We start from the raw sequence: 22,659 nt of genomic DNA, 5'->3' as shown, positions 1-22,659 counted from the left end.
CTGTATATATCAAACAGGGGAACCGTGTATAGTGTCACTTTATACCCCAAACAGGGGAACTATGTATAGTGTAACTTTATACCCCAAACAGGGGAACTTTGTATAGTGTAACTTTATACCCCAAACAGGGGAACCGTGTATAGTGTAACTTTATACCCCAAACAGGGGAACTATGTATAGTGTAACTTTATACCCCAAACAGGGGAACTTTGTATAGTGTAACTTTATACCCCAAACAGGGGAACCGTGTATAGTGTCACTTTATACCCCAAACAGGGGAACTATGTATAGTGTAACTTTATACCCCAAACAGGGGAACTTTGTATAGTGTAACTTTATACCCCAAACAGGGGAACCGTGTATAGTGTAACTTTATTTATTCCCCACGTGGTCAACGCATGGGTAGTTGCATACTAATCTGGTACGTTACACGAGTGTCGTATCACGTTGACCTGTGTCGTAACGACTTGACCTGAGATTCTAACGATTTGATTGGATAACCGATGACCGCTCAGTTAGGTCACGTTGTGACAGAACTACGTGTTCATTCATAACAAACACGTGAATTCATTCATTCTACAACTTAGATGCATTGTGGGAATGTAAACATTGCGAACGTTGCCGTGTCGCTGTTTAATTGTGAGTCGAACTGAGACATTATATCCGTCGAAAAACATAAACGCAATGTTTCCACCAGTGATGTTAGCCGAGTGAAGCAGTTGCAAACCAAGAAACGGGGTGCTACGGAGTAGTTTACTGTAGGAGGCTGTACGAGAGGCGATGACAACTGACATGCATCGTGACGTCGTTTCCCAAGGGGACAGACGAGAATGGCGTAGTGACGTCAATACAGTGTGTCGTCATGCAAAAGTGTACTTCAGAACAAAATTCTTCCACAACCTCTTTATGAAACCGGTTTCGGTTTGAAACCATAACAATCACAAAAATACGCTATTTTGTCAATTCAATGCATGTAAGACGTTGGTAATAAATAAAATACCACACTCGGTCTCATGACGTACGAATTATACGAAACTCGTGACCTTCCTCATGAGACCTCGTGTAGTATTCTCTATACCCCAAACAGGGGAACTGTGTATAGTGTTATTTTATACTCCAAACAGGAGAACCGTGTATAGTGTAACTTTATACCCCAAACACTGGAACCGTGTATATTGTAGCTATATACACCTAACAGGGGAACTGTGTATATTGTAGCTGTATATAATCGGCAGTAAATATGTGAATAGTGTAACAGTATGGTGACAAAATAATGCAGTAATGTGGGGAAAGCGGGTCGGGTTTCAACATAAGCATACGGGTTAAACGCTCCGATGGATATGCGACACACCATCATCAGCTGACTAGTGCAGGCTCCAACACAACACCTTGCTTGCAAATATGTATGGGAGGTACTTCGAGTCTTCGATAGTGAATAGATAAAGGAAGTACTCATGTTCATAAGCCTCCATTATAGGATTCAGTAAGTTCTTGTTGTGTAACGACACTAGGTCGTGTGCAATACCTGTGAACATTATATCTAAATGTTATAGTTGGGATCAATGTCTCTTCACCTTTCTTGGTGCTGCAAATCTGAGAGGGTGGGTTCGAATCCTAAATTGGACTCAGAAAAGTAACTGTTATGCGAAGTATTGCGCGTTTCACAATTTCCAAAAGACATTGTTACGATTTACAGTTATCGAGAAATACACACTGACACAGACTGTCAGGCCATTTTTGTGTGAGCCTTGATGGTTGAGTGGCTGATGGCGATTTGTTTCCTCACTATTAGAGCAAGGGTTCAAATCCCCTGCGGGAGTCAACCCCTCAAAAGTTCAAATATTTGTACACTACACTAAGACTTTAATCTCACGCTTTTCTAAAAACATCACGCATTCACGACATAATGCAGTTTATGATCATGTTAAACAACAACATTCATACATGGCAAAATCCAAAGATAACAGTTCCCCGCGTTCAACATAGTGAATTGCCAGCACCCGTGAGGCGCTTTGCGGCCTGATGTAGCATACCTCCCAGTCTACAACTCCATTCAGGGTACGTTAAGGGCGGGTGCCCTCATTTTTCACTCAAGCAGTAGATCACGACAGTCGAGACCTGTCCCGTCGCAAACCGGCGTGCCCTAGTTAGGCTCCGTGCACAACTACGTCCACCTGCGTGTAAGTACTGCTCTGTTTTGATACATATAACATACACATTATGAAAATGTGCTCGTTTCGTTGTATACTGAGTATATTAATACACAGATAATATAATGATGCACCTTATAGTTGTGCGATTGTAAATAGTGTGTGTTTTGTTTCAAAACTAGTATTAGTTTACCGTTGTATAGGGAAAATACTATACTGCCTGGTGTTAACTATTTCAGTTTTTACACCCAAACCGTAAAAGCAAATTCATGTGAGTAAAACTTAAAACGGACAATATCCGTTTCATGTCCATGAGAAATCACTGGCAAAGGCGGAGGCGATTGTATACCCCCGATTAGAGCGTGAGAAAGTGTTTGATTCACTGTTACTGTTTATAACAGTCTCGCAAAAAAACTTATCCTGCCTCACAAACACGTAAAGGTTAGTGCTACTTGCTAGCCATGCAAGGCAAATAGAGAACAGGTTTACGCGAGCATACAACGAGTAGTAAAGTACATGCACACATTGGGAGGGATCGGGGTAGATAACAGTGGTGCCCGTGTTATTTATTCATCACATTAACAGGTTGACCATCCATACCCACGCTATTCAATGAATTATGTTCTACTTATTACACGACGTTAGTTTCTTTGAAGCTTTACACGACACACAATGTGATCTTCGGAACGCGGTTAGGACAAAAGTATCCATTTCGTTTTCTATAAGAATGACAGGTTCACAACAATGTCTTCTCCGATTGTCTGTTATCCAAGAACTGCAAGGTTCGGTGAATACGACTGGGACACTAAACTATGTAACGTAATGAACTGACCCATTTTACGTACTTATGGACTTACGAGTGAGTGATGGTTGGGGCGTTGGGTGATGCTGGGTTAGTGAGTGAGTATGTATGTATGTATATGTATGTGTGTGTGTGTGTGTGTGTTTGAAAGAGTTAATGTGTGTCTTTGTATGAATGCATGCATGCGTGCGTGCGTGCGTGCGTGCAAGTGTATTTGTGTGTATGTATGTTTGTATTACGTTCTTGCGTACGTACGTACGCATGTATGTACGCACACGCGCGGGCGCATATGGAGAGAGAGAGAAAGATGCAGAGAATTTGACACTTGAGTGCCAGTGAGAGGAGGGAACTGGCATATGATATCTCTTCGAGGGATGGCTGCACCAGGTAGTGATGTGGTCACCAATGGTAGTTCATACAATCCCAAAAATCATTATATATGAACTGTGTGACAATCAGATATATGGCGTAGTCACGATGACAAACTATACTTTCAGTCAGTGTTGGTATTCATGTTGTTGTGTATTCCTCTCAGATTCCAAGTAAATTGTCACCATATTTATTTTTCATCTTTGTTTTTGTTTTAATCAGAGTAAAATATGATACAGGTACCGTTTTATTAGGCTAAATATGGTTTTCCAAGCATTTACCCAAATATGTTGTGTCCTCCTGTAGAAAGAGTGGGTGGTGCTTGATTAATGCTCACAAATTTAACGTGACGAAACATGTTCCTTCGTCGTTGTAACACTGTGTGCTCCATCACACTGTAACATGAGGGGAATATGCGTTGATCAAGTGGATCATGTTCAGATCGGAAGAACGCTTCAAAAACTACCATGACCAGTATTTTTTATTTGCGTAAGGCAGAGTTACATGAACAATGATAGTTGTTAGATAGGAACATTACCGGAATATTATACTTTGGCATAAGTGCAACGTGACAATGAAAGTATTAAGGTGGGAACAGTATAATATAAGCTTTAGGTCGAAGTACAATAAGACAACGATAGCGTTGTTGTCGAGCTTTCGTAGACTACTTCAGTCATCGTGGAGCAGGGGGGAGGTTAGGTCACATCATTCAGATCGCTGATGGCTCATTACTCCGAGCCGTGCCCAGAATGTGCGATTACCGTACAGGCAGGGAACGAGAGTGGTGGGATTTTACACCGTTGAAGCCAACGCAGATACAGTCGGAATTACGAGGGCCGTTCCAAAAGTAGTCGACCTAACTATATTCGCGATGTCCAATGTTAGAAAAGCTTCCAGTTTATTTTGAAGGAATTATTTGCAAGCCATATCCCAAATTTCACATATGTGGGTAATGTGGTAAACGAGATATTAGTCATCACAACACATTGGGGCATAATATTTCCTTACAAATTGCAGAAAGTGAAAAACGATCTTTCATTTTGTACCTCTTGTATAATGGTATGCCCTCAGATAATATCATTATAAAATATGTTCAGTATAGTATTGGATGACTTCCCGTCATAATCAACATTCAAATATTTGGATTGCTTGATATATATTTAGACGGGGCTGTTTTTAAAGGACTTCCCCATTTTAATCTTTCAAAACCATTGTGTCCAGTAATTGAAGCTGGCACTGTTTACAATATATTGAGTGCTGACACTTGTGTGACCATTCAGTATTTAGTTTGAACCTTTGGCATCATCATGTATGAATAGTGAGAACATTAGAATAAATTATGTCCTTATGATTACGTCATCTGAAAGGGGTTGGGTAGTGTCTCCAAAACAAGCTCTTTCAGTAAACATCATGGGTGGAGTCACTTTAACAAGCGATTTAGTTTCAAATTCAAATTTTTATGCACTTTAATATCTACGTTTGATTCTAAAGGACTTCTGCCTATCTCAAACACACAAAAAATTTCTTTCATATTTTGTTTCCTCGAGTTGTTGATGCATTTATCGCAGATTTTGCGTTTTTGGGGGTACCAAGATAAAGAGTCAAACAAAACGGGGATCGTGAGGCTGGAACATGGCAAAAGCTATTTGCTTGAGGTTCACAGATAACATAAAATAAAACACAAAAACAGCTGTATTTGAATAATTTTCTAGGTGAGGCCGACTAGTTTTGGGACGCCCCTCGTACGTACTAACTTAGTTTAGTGTGTTATCAATGGCATTTATTTCAATGGAAGCTAACACTTTGAAACATATGCTCATTGATCGATGTCTTATGGACAAGGGCATTTGCCAAGTATGCTATGACCGGATTGATAGAACAAGTATATATGGATGACATCTTCTTTTATTTTAGAGCACGACGTTTCGATACAGGTTGTTTTATCGTTTTCAAGTGAGAATTGTACCATTCTCACTTGAAAACGATACAAGAACCTGTATCGAAACGTCGTGCTCTAAAATAAAAGAAGTTGTCATCCATATATACTTGTTCTATCTGACTTCCAACTTCTATAAATGCCACTCAAAGAAGTTATAACCGGATTGGCAGACATTTCATGCCATGACTTCAAAAACTGACGCCTCAGTAAATACTTAATCATAGAGTATTTCCAATAGGGGCTGAAATTTCCGACTCTTTTCTAAGTGTACTTGGGTTTGAAATCTGGACATATGTAACTTGAAACATTTGTAAATTTGTCATTTTTCAAATGTCCTCATACCTTACTGCATTAAGGGTATGCATTTGATCAGTTTTCATGCGTTCATGTTACCGGCACTAAACCAGAGGATCACAGATTTTCCATTGTGTAAAATACTGGGTTCACGTTGTTATAGTTTTGCAAATGCTGAATCAAGGCCTTTGACATCAAAGCTCATATGACTTCAATAACCGCAGCAGAGTTTTTCAATACATGTGTATTACAGCACAGATTGCAGTAACCAAACACCTGTACAAATATATTTGTTCGCAAGCTGAAAAAACTAAATTAGGTACTTCCACACAGTGTTGTTATTCCTTGTCGAGTATTTAGTTTCTTCATTCTACGCAAGTAACTTAAAGATGAATGTGTTTTGTTGAAGAACAAATGTTTGTGCATCTTTTTGCAAATACGCAGTTTTTCTGGATAATTCTCGATGAATTAGCATCTTGCACAGACCCCCACCCCATCATTCCCTGTTTCTACTACCTGTTTCTAGAACTTAGAAAATAAGACCTCATACAAACAAAGCGCACATACAATGCGCATGGACGTGCAGCGCGCGTTATAGTAAAGAATTAAGTTGGCTGTACCACATTCCATAAAATCAAACACATTCAATATCTTAACAGTTTCTAGTGGAATCATTATGAAATTTTATCAAGTGATTAGGATTTAGGTGTGTGATATTTTACCAAAGGGAACACTTTTCACAATAACGGCACATCCATCTTCATTTTAAGCAGGAAAATATGGAACCTTGTGTTATTTCTGGGGACAACACTCTCGAATAGCTGTGGGACTGCTGATGCGGCTTAAACAAGAATCCCCCTTTATGATAAGAGACAAAACAGTTTCTATCGTGAATGAAACAAGAATCACTCCTCAGGATAAGAGACAAAACAGTTTCTATCGTGAATGAAACAAGAATCACTCCTCAGGATAAGAGACAAAACAGTTTCTATCGTGAATGAAACAAGAATCACTCCTTATGATAAGAGACAAAACAGTTTCTACCGTGAATGAAACAAAAATCTCTCCTTATGATAAGAGACAAAAACAGTTTCTATCCTGAATGAAACAAGAATCACTCCTCAGGATAAGAGACAAAAACAGTTTATATCGTGAAAGAAACAAGAATCACTCCTCAGGATAAGAGACAAAACAGTTTCTATCGTGAATGAAACAAGAATCACTCCTTAGGATAAGAGACAAAAACAGTTTCTATTGTGAATGAAACAAGAATCACTCCTTAGGATAACAGACAAAAACAGTTTCTATCGTGAATGAAACAAGAATCACTCCTTAGGATAAGAGACAAAAACAGTTTCTATCGTGAATGAAACAAGAATCACTCCTTAGGATAACAGACAAAAACAGTTTCTATCGTGAATGAAACAAGAACCACTCCTTATGATAACAGACAAAAACAGTTTCTATTGTGAATGAAACAAGAATCACTCCTTAGGATAAGGGACAAAAACAGTTTCTATCGTGAATGAAACAAGAATCACTCCTTAGGATAACAGACAAAAACAGTTTCTATCGTGAATGAAACAAGAATCACTCCTTAGGATAACAGACAAAAACAGTTTCTATCGTGAATGAAACAAGAACCACTCCTTATGATAACAGACAAAAACAGTTTCTATCGTGAATGAAACAAGAACCACTCCTTATGATAACAGACAAAAACAGTTTCTATCGTGAATGACACAAGAATCACTCCTTAGGATAACAGACAAAAACAGTTTCTATCGTGAATGAAACAAGAACCACTCCTTATGATAACAGACAAAAACAGTTTCTATCGTGAATGAAACAAGAACCACTCCTTAGGATAAGAGACAAAAACAGTTTCTATCCTGAATGAAACAAGAATCACTCCTCAGGATAAGAGACAAAAACAGTTTATATCGTGAATGAAACAAGAATCACTCCTTATGATAACAGACAAAAACAGTTTCTATCGTGAATGAAACAAGAATCACTCCTTAGGATAAGAGACAAAAACAGTTTCTATCGTGAATGAAACAAGAATCACTCCTTAGGATAAGAGACAAAAACAGTTTCTATCGTGAATGAAACAAGAATCACTCCTTAGGATAACAGACAAAAACACTTTCTATCGTGAATGAAACAAGAATCACTCCTTAGGATAAGAGACAAAAACAGTTTCTATCGTGAATGAAACAAGAATCACTCCTTAGGATAAGAGACAAAAACAGTTTCTATCGTGAATGAAACAAGAATCACTCCTTAGGATAACAGACAAAAACAGTTTCTATCCTGAATGAAACAAGAATCACTCCTCAGGATAACAGACAAAAACAGTTTCTATCGTGAATGAAACAAGAATCACTCCTTAGGATAACAGACAAAAACAGTTTCTATCGTGAATGAAACAAGAATCACTCCTTAGGATAAGAGCCAAAAACAGTTTCTATCGTGAATGAAACAAGAATCACTCCTTAGGATAAGAGACAAAAACACTTTCTATCGTGAATGAAACAAGAATCACTCCTTAGGATAACAGACAAAAACACTTTCTATCGTGAATGAAACAAGAACCACTCCTTAGGATAACAGACAAAAACAGTTTCTATCGTGAATGAAACAAGAATCACTCCTTAGGATAACAGACAAAAACAGTTTCTATCGTGAATGAAACAAGAATCACTCCTTATGATAACAGACAAAAACAGTTTCTATCGTGAATGAAACAAGAACCACTCCTTATGATAACAGACAAAAACAGTTTCTATCGTGAATGAAACAAGAATCACTCCTTATGATAACAGACAAAAACACTTTCTATCGTGAATGAAACAAGAATCACTCCTTATGATAACAGACAAAAACAGTTTCTATCGTGAATGAAACAAGAATCACTCCTTAGGATAACAGACAAAAACAGTTTCTATCGTGAATGAAACAAGAATCACTCCTTATGATAACAGACAAAAACAGTTTCTATCGTGAATGAAACAAGAATCAACTAAATTGCCAGTCTGCATGCGACATAAACTTGAAAAGTAAAGGAAAACATTCAAAAGAAAATATAGTTACGTGCCATAGTCAGCAGAACTAAAATACGGTCGAAATTCTTTTGAATGAAATTCCATATGAGTTTCCACCTCTTTCCACTACCATGGATCTAGCTTTAAGAATCGATTGAAACAATACGTTGGATATTCTTATTGCGAGATAAAAATTACAAATTCGCTTATAAGGAAGTGTCCTTCTTTCGAGAGTATGTGTAGTTTCCCTGAACGTGTGGGTTTCAGGTTAGTAGATGTCAGAAATCTGTTATTCTGAAGAAACACCAGAAAATTCACAGAATGAAAATTATGGGCGAGTCATAATATTTAATATTATTTGATGACTGACGTTGACACGCATACATTGTGGACATCACCTAACCTTTATAAAGCTTACATCTGACTGTATCCTTCGTGACGACTTACTGAATTCCAGCAGTTGTTAGTGACTTTCCAAACACAAAGTAAGACGAAAAACTATTTGTCCTCCTTAAGCTTAAATTGATAACCCTGAAGTTAGAAAATGATTATTTAATATTCTTGGGTGGCGGATGTGGGGCTTGGATTATATGAATTTAGATGGGAGCATACTCATAGGAATCATTCCGTTAAAACAGTCATACTTGCTCATAATCTTACGGCCATTACAGTATTTAATGGTAACCCCGATAGACATACACATGTTTGGAAGTGTGTCCACTCGTTTAGCATTTATTGGTCATGTCCAGTACATGTACGTCTATAATCTTTTGTTGAGTTAAACCCTGATATCACTTCCATGCGGTGCGTCGATGAAGTTTGAGTCAACAAATTACCTCATTTATTCACTGACATGGTTGCTGCGCGCTAAAGAGCAATGGTTGTCTATATAACGCAGTAAGTGCCATATTTCCGAACCACTGAAATACATTTCTGTAAATATAGTAATAATCCATTTACCATGACAGCTCGTTAAAGAGAGTGTGAAATATAGGATACATCTTAACCTTATCATACACGATTTCTAGAGTATTTAAAACTGTGTTATCAATGAACATTATCTACAATTATTTATGAAAACGCATATTTATACACCTCTGTCGTATCATTTTCATATTCTCTGAAATGCATTTTAATTTCATGACCCGCGTAATAAAAGCAAATTTAGCGGCCATATAATTCTTTACTTTAGCTTGAAAACGGCGTAAGAATCTACTGCGAAACTTCGTCTATGCAAGTAAACAAGAAGTAGTTATTCATAAAGCCGTGTGCTCACCAACTTCTTTGATTGGTTAAATTTGGGAAATACTGTTCCTTCATGAGCCCTTACGATGGAGAGTCGCCATGGTGATCTGTACATGGCTGTCTCCTCCCACGTGCCAAGGTCCATTCCAAACGCTTTTATGGAAACCGCTAGGGAGTCCTTGAAGCATTATATCTTACCACATGGGACCGCACACCTTCTTGTAGCTCGCCATTGAATGATCTCATGGGCAACCGCTGTCCTGGCATACGAGCTGAGTGTCCGTCCTGCATTAAGATGGGTGCTGGAGAGGTCAGTTTTGGTGAGAACATCAGTCTGTGGAATCATGTCCTGCCCGTTTGTGACTGAGTCTCTTGGCATGACGTTGTTCAACTGTCCATGTTTCACACGCATACAGGTGTGATGACGGGACAACAGGTTTGTGAACCTAACAGCAAGGTCAAACTCCCAGAATGAACGCCTGAGCAAGTGAAGCCTTTTGCAGGCAACGCGCCAGCGTTTGGAGTAGAAGAGACAACGATAGGAGTTAGGGGGGAACAGCACAGGAACATAATACTTTGGCAGAAGGACCAGAACAACAAAGATGTCAGGCAGAACAGTAAACCTTAGGTCCAAACAGCATATACCATCAGTAAAGCAAGCTTGAACAGATACAAATACGCCACGGATGGATCTAGAAGAATAAGAATAGTAATTGTATACGAATGTAATTCTCAGGTTTGGCAACAAGGACAATAGACGTTATTTAGTAGGTAATGTGATACTATTTCTTACGCACTATTGACGTATATTCCTAATCTATGATGTCTAGATTGGATGTGAGATGTGTGCCTAAGTTTAGACATGAGTGAGTGGGTGAGTGAGTTTTTACGCCGCTTTTAGCAATATTCCAGTAATATCTCGGTTGGCACCAGAAACTGGCTTCACACATTGTACTCATGGGGGTAATACAACATTCTTTTCGGCGCTATAAGCACAAGGCCACCCCACTGCCCCAGAACTGATGTCGAGGACGATGGAGTTGGGTTTAACGCGCCTTTAAACAATATATCTTAGCGCTATCAAGATATGTAAATTTAAAATGAGAGAAATATGGTGTATATCTTAGACATTTGCTGATCTGCATTTAAATTGCCTCAAAATTCAAAAAGTTGTGGGTTAATCTCAGTTTTCCCATGACGGCAAGGGCACTTTGAAGAAGGTACACTCAGGGAATTGTACTTCCACAAGGAGAAACTAGGCCAGCTATCTCTGAACATCCCACAAAGGGGTCACAGGTAGTGACAACCAAATAAAATTCACTCCAATTAAAAATGAAATACACTATTACCTTACACGCGTTGAGAACTCGTGGAACAAGCATGTGCACTCCGTCGAGCTTAAGGTGAACATTTAGATGCGAATGTTGCCTAAATGATCATCCCCTGACCTGGGCTCGCCAGACCATAAACACAGGGTCGACCCGTCTCAGTGTCAGGCTGCTCGGGTTGGTTGAGGGCCTACCACTTGTGTCGCGCCGGCAGTAGAACAGTAGTGAATTTAGATACGCTTTTTATGCTACGGGAACCCCCAAGTTGACATGACTGGGTAAATGTTCACTATTATCGAAGTAATTGTAGATTGCGGATATTTTCGCTTCAGTTTTTGCCCTCGACGAGTCATTCAAAGGCGTAATTTATGCTTCAGATGACAATAAAAGGCAGAGTGAGTGAGTGAGTTTAGTTTTAGGCCGCACTCAGCAATATTCCAGCTATATGGCGGCGGTCTGTAAATAATCGAGCCTGGACCAGACAATCCAGTGATCAACAGCATGAGCATTAATCTGCGCAATTGGGAACCGGTGACATGTGTCAACCAAGTCAGCGAGCCTGACCACCGATCCCGTTAGACGTCTCTTACGACACGCATGGGTTACTGAAGATCAATATTCTAACCCGGACCTACACGGGTAATAAAGACAGAACAGACATAGTATATTGTCATTGCAGGACATTTCATGTAAGTCAGCTTACTGACAGATTAACTACTTGCTAATTATATAAGACAAACGGCCCCCGCGACGATATGTAGTTGGTATTAAAGTGGCTAATAAGCTAAATTGCAACAAAGTATAGGTAATAGAGACGAAAACAAACATGTTCAGGAAACACCTGTTGTGTATATATTGCTGTTTGTACCATTCTACCGTTCGATCTCCAGTAGGACCCGATAAATAAATACCGCAGTGAAGAACACAACATGAGTCCCACTGAGTGCTTTCTACGGTGTCTTCTCGGCAGCGCAACATTTCAAGATACGGGTATTCTCGCCAGAGCGGTAGGCCTTTCATAATGTGAATGATGGAACACCTGATTAACGTCCACGCAAAAGTTTTTACAACGCACAATCACTGGATTTTGTCCACTGAACGGTAATCGTAGCAATTGCGAAAATCACAAACCCTGATGAGGACCTATCAACAGGTTCACACGCATTTAGATCACACGCATTTAGATCACATGCATTTAGATCACACGCATTTAGATCACACGCATTTAGATCACACGCATTTAGATCACACACATTGCAGATGTATCTTGTTATCCTTCTATTTTTATTGTGGGTATAATATTATCAAAGTGAGGATAAGACATATGAGCAACGTCTTTATTTACAATGAGGAGCGGCGTTACTGTGTATATTCTTAAACCGTTAACGATTGAAAAAATGCATGTAATAAATTGCAGAAATGCACTTTGACAACGATATAACCTGGAACTATATGTGCAGTGCTTGGACCTGCTAAGGTCAAAACCTAGCCAAACTAGTGAATTTATTTCTCAAATAATTTAATAAATCACAGTATTTTGTTTCATTGCTTTGGTGGAAATGTAGCAGTTGTAAAATAGTTGTCCAGTGGCAATATTATGCAGTCGGATTGTCTCTCCCAATGTTTCTTTGACATGGGTGAACTTGACCTACTTCCGTATGTCTTTAGTTAGATTGCTGCTATCAGTGCCAGAAATTACATGAACACTGAGGGCAATCTGACACGATCGGTAATTTTGTTAATCATTAACATTAATTTAATCTTACGTTGACTATTTACAAATGTACACTAATAACCTCAGATCAAACATGGGGAGAATACAGATCCCTCAAGTAAAACTGTTACATAGCAATATATTGTGGTTGTTCCTTTTCCTCAGTATTGTTTCGATCGTGACATGCTCTTTCCTTTTGTGGAAATTCCAGCATTACCAACACGGCCCATCCAGGAGCAGGTCAACAAATTAGTTTAGTTAGAGTCCGTTTTTAACGAAAGATCGCCAGGACAGGATGCTAAACATAAAAATCATTTTCCAATGTTGGCACTTTGACAAGCGACTCTAAAGGTTGTTTGAAATGGAATATAAATATAGATGTTTTTATTACCTCTTTAGCAATTGTTCAAGTTATTTAATTAATTATTGTATCCTTAAAGGGAGCAGTGTGTTGAAAATGAGAGTGTTGGGAGTGTGAAAACTTTCATTTAAATGTAGATTCTCGGGATGGTGGTGTGACGATCTTGCAGAACACCTTACCCTGTATTGAGCGAGATCATATAAAAGTCTGAGTGGGAAATATTTGTGCAACAGTTCTATTAAGTCTTTAAATTCCGCATTAGACCTTGAAATTGACTTCTGCTATAAAAAATGTATATTCCAGACTCAACTACAGAAGTCTTGTCTTGAACTAATTCATCATGGCCGTGAACATCCCCGGACTCATCTCCGTCATCGTGTTCTACATCCTCATCCTCGTCATCGGCATCATCGCCGCCAGGAAGAGCAGAAACAGTAACGCCGAAGACTCATTCGTGGCCAACAGGAGCATCGGGCTGTGGCTGTCGTTCTTTACAATTACTGGTAAGTGCAGACACTATAGTTGGTACAACTGCGAGTAGGTGCTACCATTTCACTGACGATCCATCCTTAGTAGAGCTACAGCCCTAACAGTTACTGCGCTAACAGCTACAAGGAGGGGCTACTGGTACCCTGGCAGATGAAAGTTACATGCATGTACCTCACATCTCAGACATAAATATTCCAAAGTGACCACCGATGTGGTATTCTTGGAGATGGGGTGTAATTATTTTCAAAACGATAAGATTTTCCCGAAAGGACTGTAACACTGATTATTGCAATTGTGTCAGGTTTCTACAACAGCAACCCCTTGTTCGCGTAGCATTTTTGGAAGTTCTGAAACAAAACTGTGCAATCATTCGGTTCTGCACTTCAGAAAATATATTGCATTTTTTGTGTGAGGGCAAGATTCAGATTCAGTATTTCATGCAGCCTTACATTTCACAGATGGATGTTGAAAACGAAGTAGTTCGCAAGTCATTGATCTGATCGTAATTCATGTGATATACAATTATCTACCATATTTTTCAAGGTATATTTTATCTGTCTTATAAACGACTGATAATGATTTACCTTCGTGTGACATCTTATCGGTAGGAGATCGGATTCACATCGGCTGCTTACATTGACATCGAAACAATTCGACACTATGCAGTAATTCACAACGCTATTTCCTTGATTACCGATAAATGGCTAATTGACTTTTTTATCGTGATGTGTTCACCCATTTGGTACATGTAAATTCTGGCATTTACATATGTCAGATGATTGTTGACCTTGTGTGTTGCTCTTATATGCCTGAATTTAAAGGAAGATTATCGGAAGTATCAAACTGGATTATGCACTGGTCGCTACTCAATCGTGCATTAGTATTAGTTTGCATACTCGCTACACAGCGACGTAGGTTGATCAAGTGACACCTCAGAGCAGCATGTTCGTGTTTTGCATGGCGAGGACAGGTTTGGGAGGAAGGGCGTACATGGTAGTCAGTTCACAAGACGTGTATTTAATAGATGGTATAATGGCATATGCTGTGTCTGGGAAACATTTAAATCACAACTTACGCCCGAAAGGTACATGTGTAGTCTCAGGACCGTTGCGTAGAACCATGGCTAAATTCAGGTGTATATAGACATTCAACAATCTCAGAACTAGAAATTACAACTTGTTATTAACGTAATGATTCTGTTGACAATGAATACCATGACTACAGATCTCCCCGCGCTATACTGAACTGAGATATAAACATGTACCTGTCTACCATAATGAACTGAGATATAAACATGTACCTGTCTACCATAATGAACTGAGATATAAACATGTACCTGTCTACCATAATGAACTGAAATATAAACATGTACCTGTCTACCATAATGAACTGAAATATAAACATGTACCTGTCTACCATAATGAGCTGAGATATAAACATGTACCTGTCTACCCATAATGAACTGAGATATAAACATGTACCTGTCTACCATAATGAACTGAGATATAAACATGTACCTGTCTACCATACTGAACTGAGATATAAACATGTACCTGTCTACCATAATGAGCTGAGATATAAACATGTACCTGTCTACCATAATGAACTGAGATATAAACATGTACCTGTCTACCACAATGAACTGAGATATAAACATGTACCTGTCTACCATAATGAACTGAGATATAAACATGTACCTGTCTACCATAATGAACTGAGATATAAACATGTACCTGTCTACCATAATGAACTGAGATATAAACATGTACCTGTCTACCATAATGAAAACCATGCTCATCAGAAATGTGTCAACCTTATAGCATCTGACAATGTTGATATTCTTTATAAAGTTGCTGTGTTCATGTATAGATATTCAGTGTAACCCTCTGACCTGGCTCCCGATCCACAGTAGTGCTACGAGATTCGTAAGCCTATGGTAAACTATAGAGTTAAGACAGGTCGTAACGTTACGAACGCTTTATGGATCGGGACCCTGGTGTCATTATGTACGTCTTATGAGGTGGTACACAAACAACATACATGCTGTATATGTAATTTAAACATCTTACAGTATTGGTCTTTTGGCCACTTATACGTAATAGACGATATAAATTGATGAATCTTCACAATTCTACAGCGACCAACATCGGAGGAGGCTACATTAACGGCACAGCGGAAGCTATAGCATACAGCGGCCTCATTTGGACCAATGCTCCCATTTTATACTGCATTTCTATCATCATCGGTAAGTAGACTTCATCAACAATACTCAGTGAAAATATACAGATATGTCATTCAAAAGTCGCATTATTCGTAGCGCTTTGAAGTCAAATAGTGGTTGCAAAACCGGTGATTGATACTACGAGCGTCCGGCGCTGTACTGTGGTAGATTATTTTACTCCAGAAACTCCCCATGATTATATAGTGGGGTCAGACACCAAGCATTACACACTGGGAAGCTATGCTTCCCAGGAAGTAGTTCAGGCAGTAATTATGGATTCAACTTACAGAACGACCTTAACAGTATTGGTCCAGTTCAATGTCTAACCTCTACATGTCCTTGATACCATATAGCTGGAATATTGCTGAGTGTGGCGTTAAACAAACAAACAAACCTTAATACCATATTGCTGGAATATTGCTGAGTGCGGCATTAAACAAACAAACCTTAACACCATATTGCTGGAATATTGCTGAGTGTGGTGTTAAACAAACAAACAGACCTTAATACCATATAGCTGGAATATTGCTGAGTGTGGTGTTAAACAAACAAACAAACCTTAATACCATATTGCTGGAATATTTCTGAGTGTGGCGTTAAACAAACAAACAGACCTTAATACCATATTGCTGGAATATTGCTGAGTGCGGCATTAAACAAACAAACCTTAACACCATATTGCTGGAATATTGCTGAGTGTGGTGTTAAACAAACAAACAGACCTTAATACCATATACATGGAATATTGCTGAGTGTGGTGTTAAACAAACAAACAAACCTTAATACCATATTGCTGGAATATTGCTGAGTGCGGCATTAAACAAACAAACAGACCTTAATACCATATGGCTGGAATATTGCTGAGTGCGGCATTAAACAACATACAAACTTTAATACCATTTTGCTGGAATACTGCTAAGTGCGGCATTAAACAAACAAACCTTAACACCATATTGCTGGAATATTGCTGAGTGTGGTGTTAAACAAACAAACAGACCTTAATACCATATTGCTGGAATATTGCTGAGTGTGGCGTTAAACAAACAAACAGACCTTAATACCATATTGCTGGAATATTGCTGAGTGCGGCATTAAACAAACAAACCTTAACACCATATTGCTGGAATATTGCTGAGTGTGGTGTTAAACAAACAAACAGACCTTAATACCATATACATGGAATATTGCTGAGTGTGGTGTTAAACAAACAAACAAACCTTAATACCATATTGCTGGAATATTGCTGAGTGCGGCATTAAACAAACAAACAGACCTTAATACCATATGGCTGGAATATTGCTGAGTGCGGCATTAAACAACATACAAACTTTAATACCATATTGCTGGAATACTGCTAAGTGCGGCATTAAACAAACAAACCTTAACACCATATTGCTGGAATATTGCTGAGTGTGGTGTTAAACAAACAAACAGACCTTAATACCATATTGCTGGAATATTGCTGAGTGTGGTGTTAAACAAACAAACAAACCTTAATACCATATTGCTGGAATATTGCTGAGTGTGGTGTTAAACAAACAAACAAACCTTAATACCATATTGCTGGAATATTGCTGAGTGCGGCATTAAACAAACAAACAGACCTTAATACCATATGGCTGGAATATTGCTGAGTGCGGCATTAAACAACATACAAACTTTAATACCATATTGCTGGAATACTGCTAAGTGCGGCATTAAACAAACAAACCTTAACACCATATTGCTGGAATATTGCTGAGTGTGGTGTTAAACAAACAAACAGACCTTAATACCATATATCTGGAATATTGCTGAGTTGGGTGTTAAACAAACAAACAAACCTTAATACCATATTGCTGGAATATTGCTGAGTGTGGTGTTAAACAAACAAACAAACCTTAATACCATATTGCTGGAATACTGCTAAGTGCGGGATTTAACAACATACAAACTTTAATACCCGAACTTTACCTATCCATTTCCTTATGGTTTCAACTGATATTTACTAGTCTCGAATGTTTCTTTTTATAGCAGTCATATGTGTATGGCCTTAGAATTAGACAGGCCGACATGCAACTTTATCATGGACTATTCCCAACCAATTTGCATATACAGCCGTATCAAATATATGCAAGTGGCAGTATAAATATTACTGTTTCTTCAAAAGCAATAGAGTTTGAAGCATGCATAGACCTTTCATCATTTTAATTGGTATGGCCATATGGTATGGTATTGCTACTATTTTATAAAAATCAACTGGATCGAAATACATTTTCAGCTGCAGTTTTCTACGCACCGACGATGAGAAGAGGAGGATATATCACCATGTTTGACCCCATCCAGAATAAGCTGGGAGCTCGAGCCGGAAGTCTGCTTTTCTTCCCTCAGCTGATGGGAGATATCTTCTGGACAGCAGCCATCTTGTCAGCCCTGGGTAACACGTGTATAAATTTCAAAAACTATAATTACCAATATTTTCGATTTACCATTTGCCAATGCCCTCAAGATCTGTGAGGGTATTTCAAACAAAGTAGGGGGCTACCTTAGGACGGGGCATGTTTACCGCTTTCACAGACACCAAGTGTCGTCAATGATCTTCAGTGCTACATTCATACAGGTCTGGTAGTATATGTAATAGAGGTCACTCCCCATTATTAAGCCCTTTCATCCTAATCTTGCTCCCACAGCCCCCGCTAGCACTATTAGAATTAGGATGAAAGAACTTAATAATGGGGAGTGGTCCCGTATCCCTATTACCTATTCTAATGGTCTCATCGCTATGCCTTTAACGACCATCTGATTGTTTCAACAGAGCAGGGCACTGTTATTCACCACCGTCAACGTTTCACATTTACATATATTGGTAATCCTCTCAAGCACGATTTTGATGCCAACAACGTTAAACTCGTAACCTATCTGAGATATCAACTCTTTCGATGCTATACAAACTGAAGTATCATATGTGTAAAATACGAGGGGCTATCAGACAGATTTGAGCCTAAAATGGATTGGCTTGAGTACAGAGCAGTGATGTGTTTGGACTTCGATGGCCTCCCGGCAAAGCACATTAAAGAGCGATTGGCAGCAGTACGACTACACTATGGGTGTATAAGCGTTTGATATGATCACTTTCTTCATCTGAGACATCCTGGCAGTCATGAAACTATGTACAGTTTACTTTAACTTATTTCTTGCGTTACAGGGTCCACCATGTCCCTCATCCTGGACCTGGACCCTGTTCTATCCATCATCGTGTCCAGCTGTGTGGCCGTGTTCTACACCTTTATAGGTGGGCTGTACTCTGTGGCCTACACTGATGTCATCCAGCTCATCTGTCTCTCCGTGGGACTGGTAAGGATATTACATGCAGACCAACATGGGTCTGGTATGGTCAAGAAACATTTATGGCATAGGAATTTGACTTTTCTGTAGTAGTAGTAGTAGTTTATTTCGGTAAATCAGGCCAGAGGCCCATTTGTATAGTGATGGACGTCATAACAGTGAGCAGACAGCTAATATACTTAATATAACTCCTGGCTACCCAATAAGGCTCATATCCCCATGAGATGACAATGTATAAACCATTACAATGTGCCACGATACGCGATCGGTATTCGGTTCATGACGTATATGTCACTGCAAAGTGAACACACACTTTTCCTGACCTGGACTTCGATCCTTCTTTAAGATTTACTGTCATTCCTTTGTTCATTAAAACACCCATATGCAAAGGTTTATCAGTAGCATATGACGTATCTAGTTATGAAAACACAACCAGCTGCCACCAATATAATTATTCATATGGTTTTAATCACTTGCTGTCACTTGATTGTTTAACAATAGTTTCACTGCTCGCACTATAGGGTGTTGTATATTTTTCAGATTGTGTCATGTCCGTTTGCCTTCTTCCACCCATCTGTTGATCTGGCAAGTGTGCAGGACACGTGGGTTGGTGAGCTGCCCACAAACATGATTGGTTTATATGCAGATCTCTGTTGTCAGCTCATCTTTGGCGGCCTATCTTGGCAGGTAACAAACTATTTATTTTGTTGCACCCTTCAATATGAATACGATGTGAAACTTTGACCTTTTCGACTTCATTAGACGCTATACACAGAAAATCATGTGATAATCATCATAATTGTGATACGAAAGGCTTTCAAAATGTTTTGAGCCTAAAATACATCTGATATGTGCATGATGAAAATAACTGTGTGATATTGAAGAATGGTTTATATCATTCACATATATATTGACATGCAAACGTCGCTATTTTCCGGTCACATGGCAACTAATCACATGTATCCCTATTGAAACGGCAGAAATGGATAAGCTTGAGTACAGAGCAGTCATAACGTTTTTGGTCCTCGAGGGCAACCCGGTGAAGCACATTGAAGAGCGATTGACAGCAGTACGAGTGCTGAGTCCATAGAATACTCGTACTGCTGCCAATCGCTCTTCATTCTTTAATATCATACAGTTGATTTTATCATGCACATATCAGAAGTATTTTAGGCTCAAAACATTTTGATAGCCCCTCGTACCATGGGATCCATTTTTTTGTATTTGCTCATCTTGTTAATGTGAACTTTAAATATCTTTTATGCAGGTTTTTTTACCAGAGAGTGTTGGCTTGCAAGACACCCAGTGTTGCTCGGACAAGTTCCATTGTGGCAGCGTTTTGTAGCTTTCTCCTAGCCATACCCCCAGCAGCTATCGGAATAGTCGGGGCAGCCGCAGGTCAGGATGCCAACGATAATTTTACAATAACCTTCAAACGTCGTATCAGAACTGGGCGAAGGAGTCGATAACATGAAATCAATTAAACATGGCTGGTATTGTTCCGTATTGGTATTTATTTTCATCACAGGTATGATTTTATTATTGATTTTGTAGATTGGAATGCCACGTCCTACGAAGGCGAAGTCCCAATACCACAAGAATATCGCAGCTTTATCCTTCCCATGGTGCTCAACTACCTGTGTCCACTTCCGGTGGCAGTGTTGGGACTGGGTGTGGTGGCTGCTGCTGTCATGTCATCTGCCGACTCCTCTGTCCTCTCCAGTGGAACCATCTTTGCTAAGAATATCTACAAAGATGTCATACGTCCACAGGTACTTTGAAAATGCGTATCACAAAATGAAACCTCATGGTCAAGGATTATATAATTTTCAAATATATATTGATATAACAAGAAACGGGTGTGGCTGAAGAATGCTTTTTTCTGTTTTCTAAATGTTAGTTTCAATGTCATTCTTAGGCCAGCGACCGAGAAGTGATGTGGATCTTAAGAGTTGGTATACTGGTGACTGGTGCATTGTCATGCGTCCTAGCCATTATGGTGAAGTCAGTATATGGACTATTCTACATGTGTTCCGACCTCATGTACGTCATCCTCTTCCCCCAACTCACCTGCGTTCTCTGGATCGGGTTCACCAACACCTACGGCTCTCTCACCGGCTACATCCTCAGCCTCTTTCTGAGAGTGGCGGCTGGGGACGCTCTACTGGGAATACCAGCCCTCATTCACTTTCCTTTATACACAGAAGCTGATGGTCAACTGTTCCCTTTCAAGACCCTGGCGATGATAGTCAATTTTGCAGGAATCATATCTGTGTCAGCGTTCACAAGGCTTATATTCCGACGAGGCTGGCTGTCCACCAGATGGGATGTGTTTAATGTGATAAAGAGAGAAGAGGACGCCAAGAGAGCTGAAGAGAGAGGAGAAAGTCTGATGATGAAGGAACGAGATGATGGTAACAGAGACCTGGATTATGCACAAAATGAGAAGATGAAACTTAGGGATAACGACATGCACTGACTAAAATGATAACACTGTTGGTGTCCTCCTGTATAATAAGACTCAATATACACAGAGACTTACTCATTCCTTCGCAAATTATATGTAACCTATAACAACCCACAGACAGAAAGTCGTTTTGGTGTCTGTATTTAACTTGATGGGGACGTCTGCATTTGGATTATCCATGTCCCCTGATGTGTACCCATGTGTATTGGGCCACTCCAGTGATATTGAAGCAGTGGATTTGTTTACGTTCATTGTCTATACCAAATATTTCAATTATTTTTTCATATACAAACCATATAATTTGTGACACCAAAGTTCACTGACTAACTGGAGTGTTTCAGTGTTGTTACTGCGTTCAGGCGTCAGTCAGCCCCACTACAGTTACCTACTAAGTATGAACGTTCCACACTGTCAGGGGAGATGTAAGCTCAGGCTCTCCCCTCGCTTGGTCAGTAACGGCGTTCGCCAGTAACAGCAAGTGTGTAACCAGATGATCGATGCGGCATGGACCACAGCAGGGGTGGAACTTCTCCCATCCAAATGGGTCGGCCATTGATCTACAACACTTGAAAAAAGTGTTAAGCCACGACCAACGTAATTAGTGGGACAATATGCATTTGACACGATACTAATATATTTTGAAATATGACATGCTCAAATAAACTTCAACATGTGTACAAATCACAGTTGACAATACCAGCATTCTTGATTGATGCCTCCATGCAGAATGACAACTAGAGTGAAATATGTAGAATGACAGTTTTCTGGTACCTGTGCAATAGGGCATCAAGAAGTACGAATGAAATCAATAAGTACGAATGACGTATAAACCATAGACCGTTTCTGTAATCATGTAATAGTATATGAACTTACAACAGTCAAATGCTTTGCAGTTTAAAACACTAAAAC

General features: G+C 39.3%; 1 protein-coding gene across 2 annotated transcripts; it reads left to right on the top strand.

Annotated features, from left to right (window-relative positions):
- Positions 1–1,439: 1,439 nt before the first annotated feature.
- LOC124290227 (high-affinity choline transporter 1-like) lies at positions 1,440–22,449 on the top strand. 2 transcript variants are annotated; one of them, XM_046726942.1, is made up of 10 exons: positions 1,440–2,180; positions 13,054–13,128; positions 13,553–13,752; positions 15,876–15,983; positions 18,220–18,375; positions 19,144–19,292; positions 19,824–19,971; positions 20,553–20,681; positions 20,838–21,055; positions 21,202–22,449. In XM_046726942.1, the coding sequence occupies exons 3-10, from the start codon at positions 13,590–13,592 to the stop codon at positions 21,760–21,762; spliced, it is 1,632 nt and encodes a 543-aa protein (XP_046582898.1). In that variant the 5' UTR covers positions 1,440–2,180; positions 13,054–13,128; positions 13,553–13,589; the 3' UTR covers positions 21,763–22,449. The 2 variants fall into 2 exon arrangements, with proteins under 2 accessions (XP_046582898.1, XP_046582897.1); XM_046726941.1 differs by lacking the exon at positions 13,054–13,128.
- Positions 22,450–22,659: the final 210 nt, after the last annotated feature.

This window comes from Haliotis rubra, unplaced genomic scaffold (assembly GCF_003918875.1).
Source record: "Haliotis rubra isolate DU_JTF1 unplaced genomic scaffold, ASM391887v1 Scf46, whole genome shotgun sequence".
NCBI lineage: Eukaryota > Metazoa > Mollusca > Gastropoda > Lepetellida > Haliotidae > Haliotis > Haliotis rubra.
The sequence above is the reverse complement of the archived record's forward strand: the minus strand, read 5'-3'. Positions and strand labels throughout refer to the sequence as shown.

Excerpts from the sequence above, each read along its gene's own strand:
- LOC124290227 (XM_046726941.1), top strand. The coding sequence starts at position 13,590 with ATGGCCGTGAACATCCCCGGACTCATCTCCGTCATCGTGTTCTACATC. Across the intron at positions 19,972-20,552 it reads TGGCGGCCTATCTTGGCAGG|TTTTTTACCAGAGAGTGTTG; the intron begins TAACAAACTATT and ends TTTTATGCAGGT. Across the intron at positions 21,056-21,201 it reads AAGATGTCATACGTCCACAG|GCCAGCGACCGAGAAGTGAT; the intron begins GTACTTTGAAAA and ends TGTCATTCTTAG.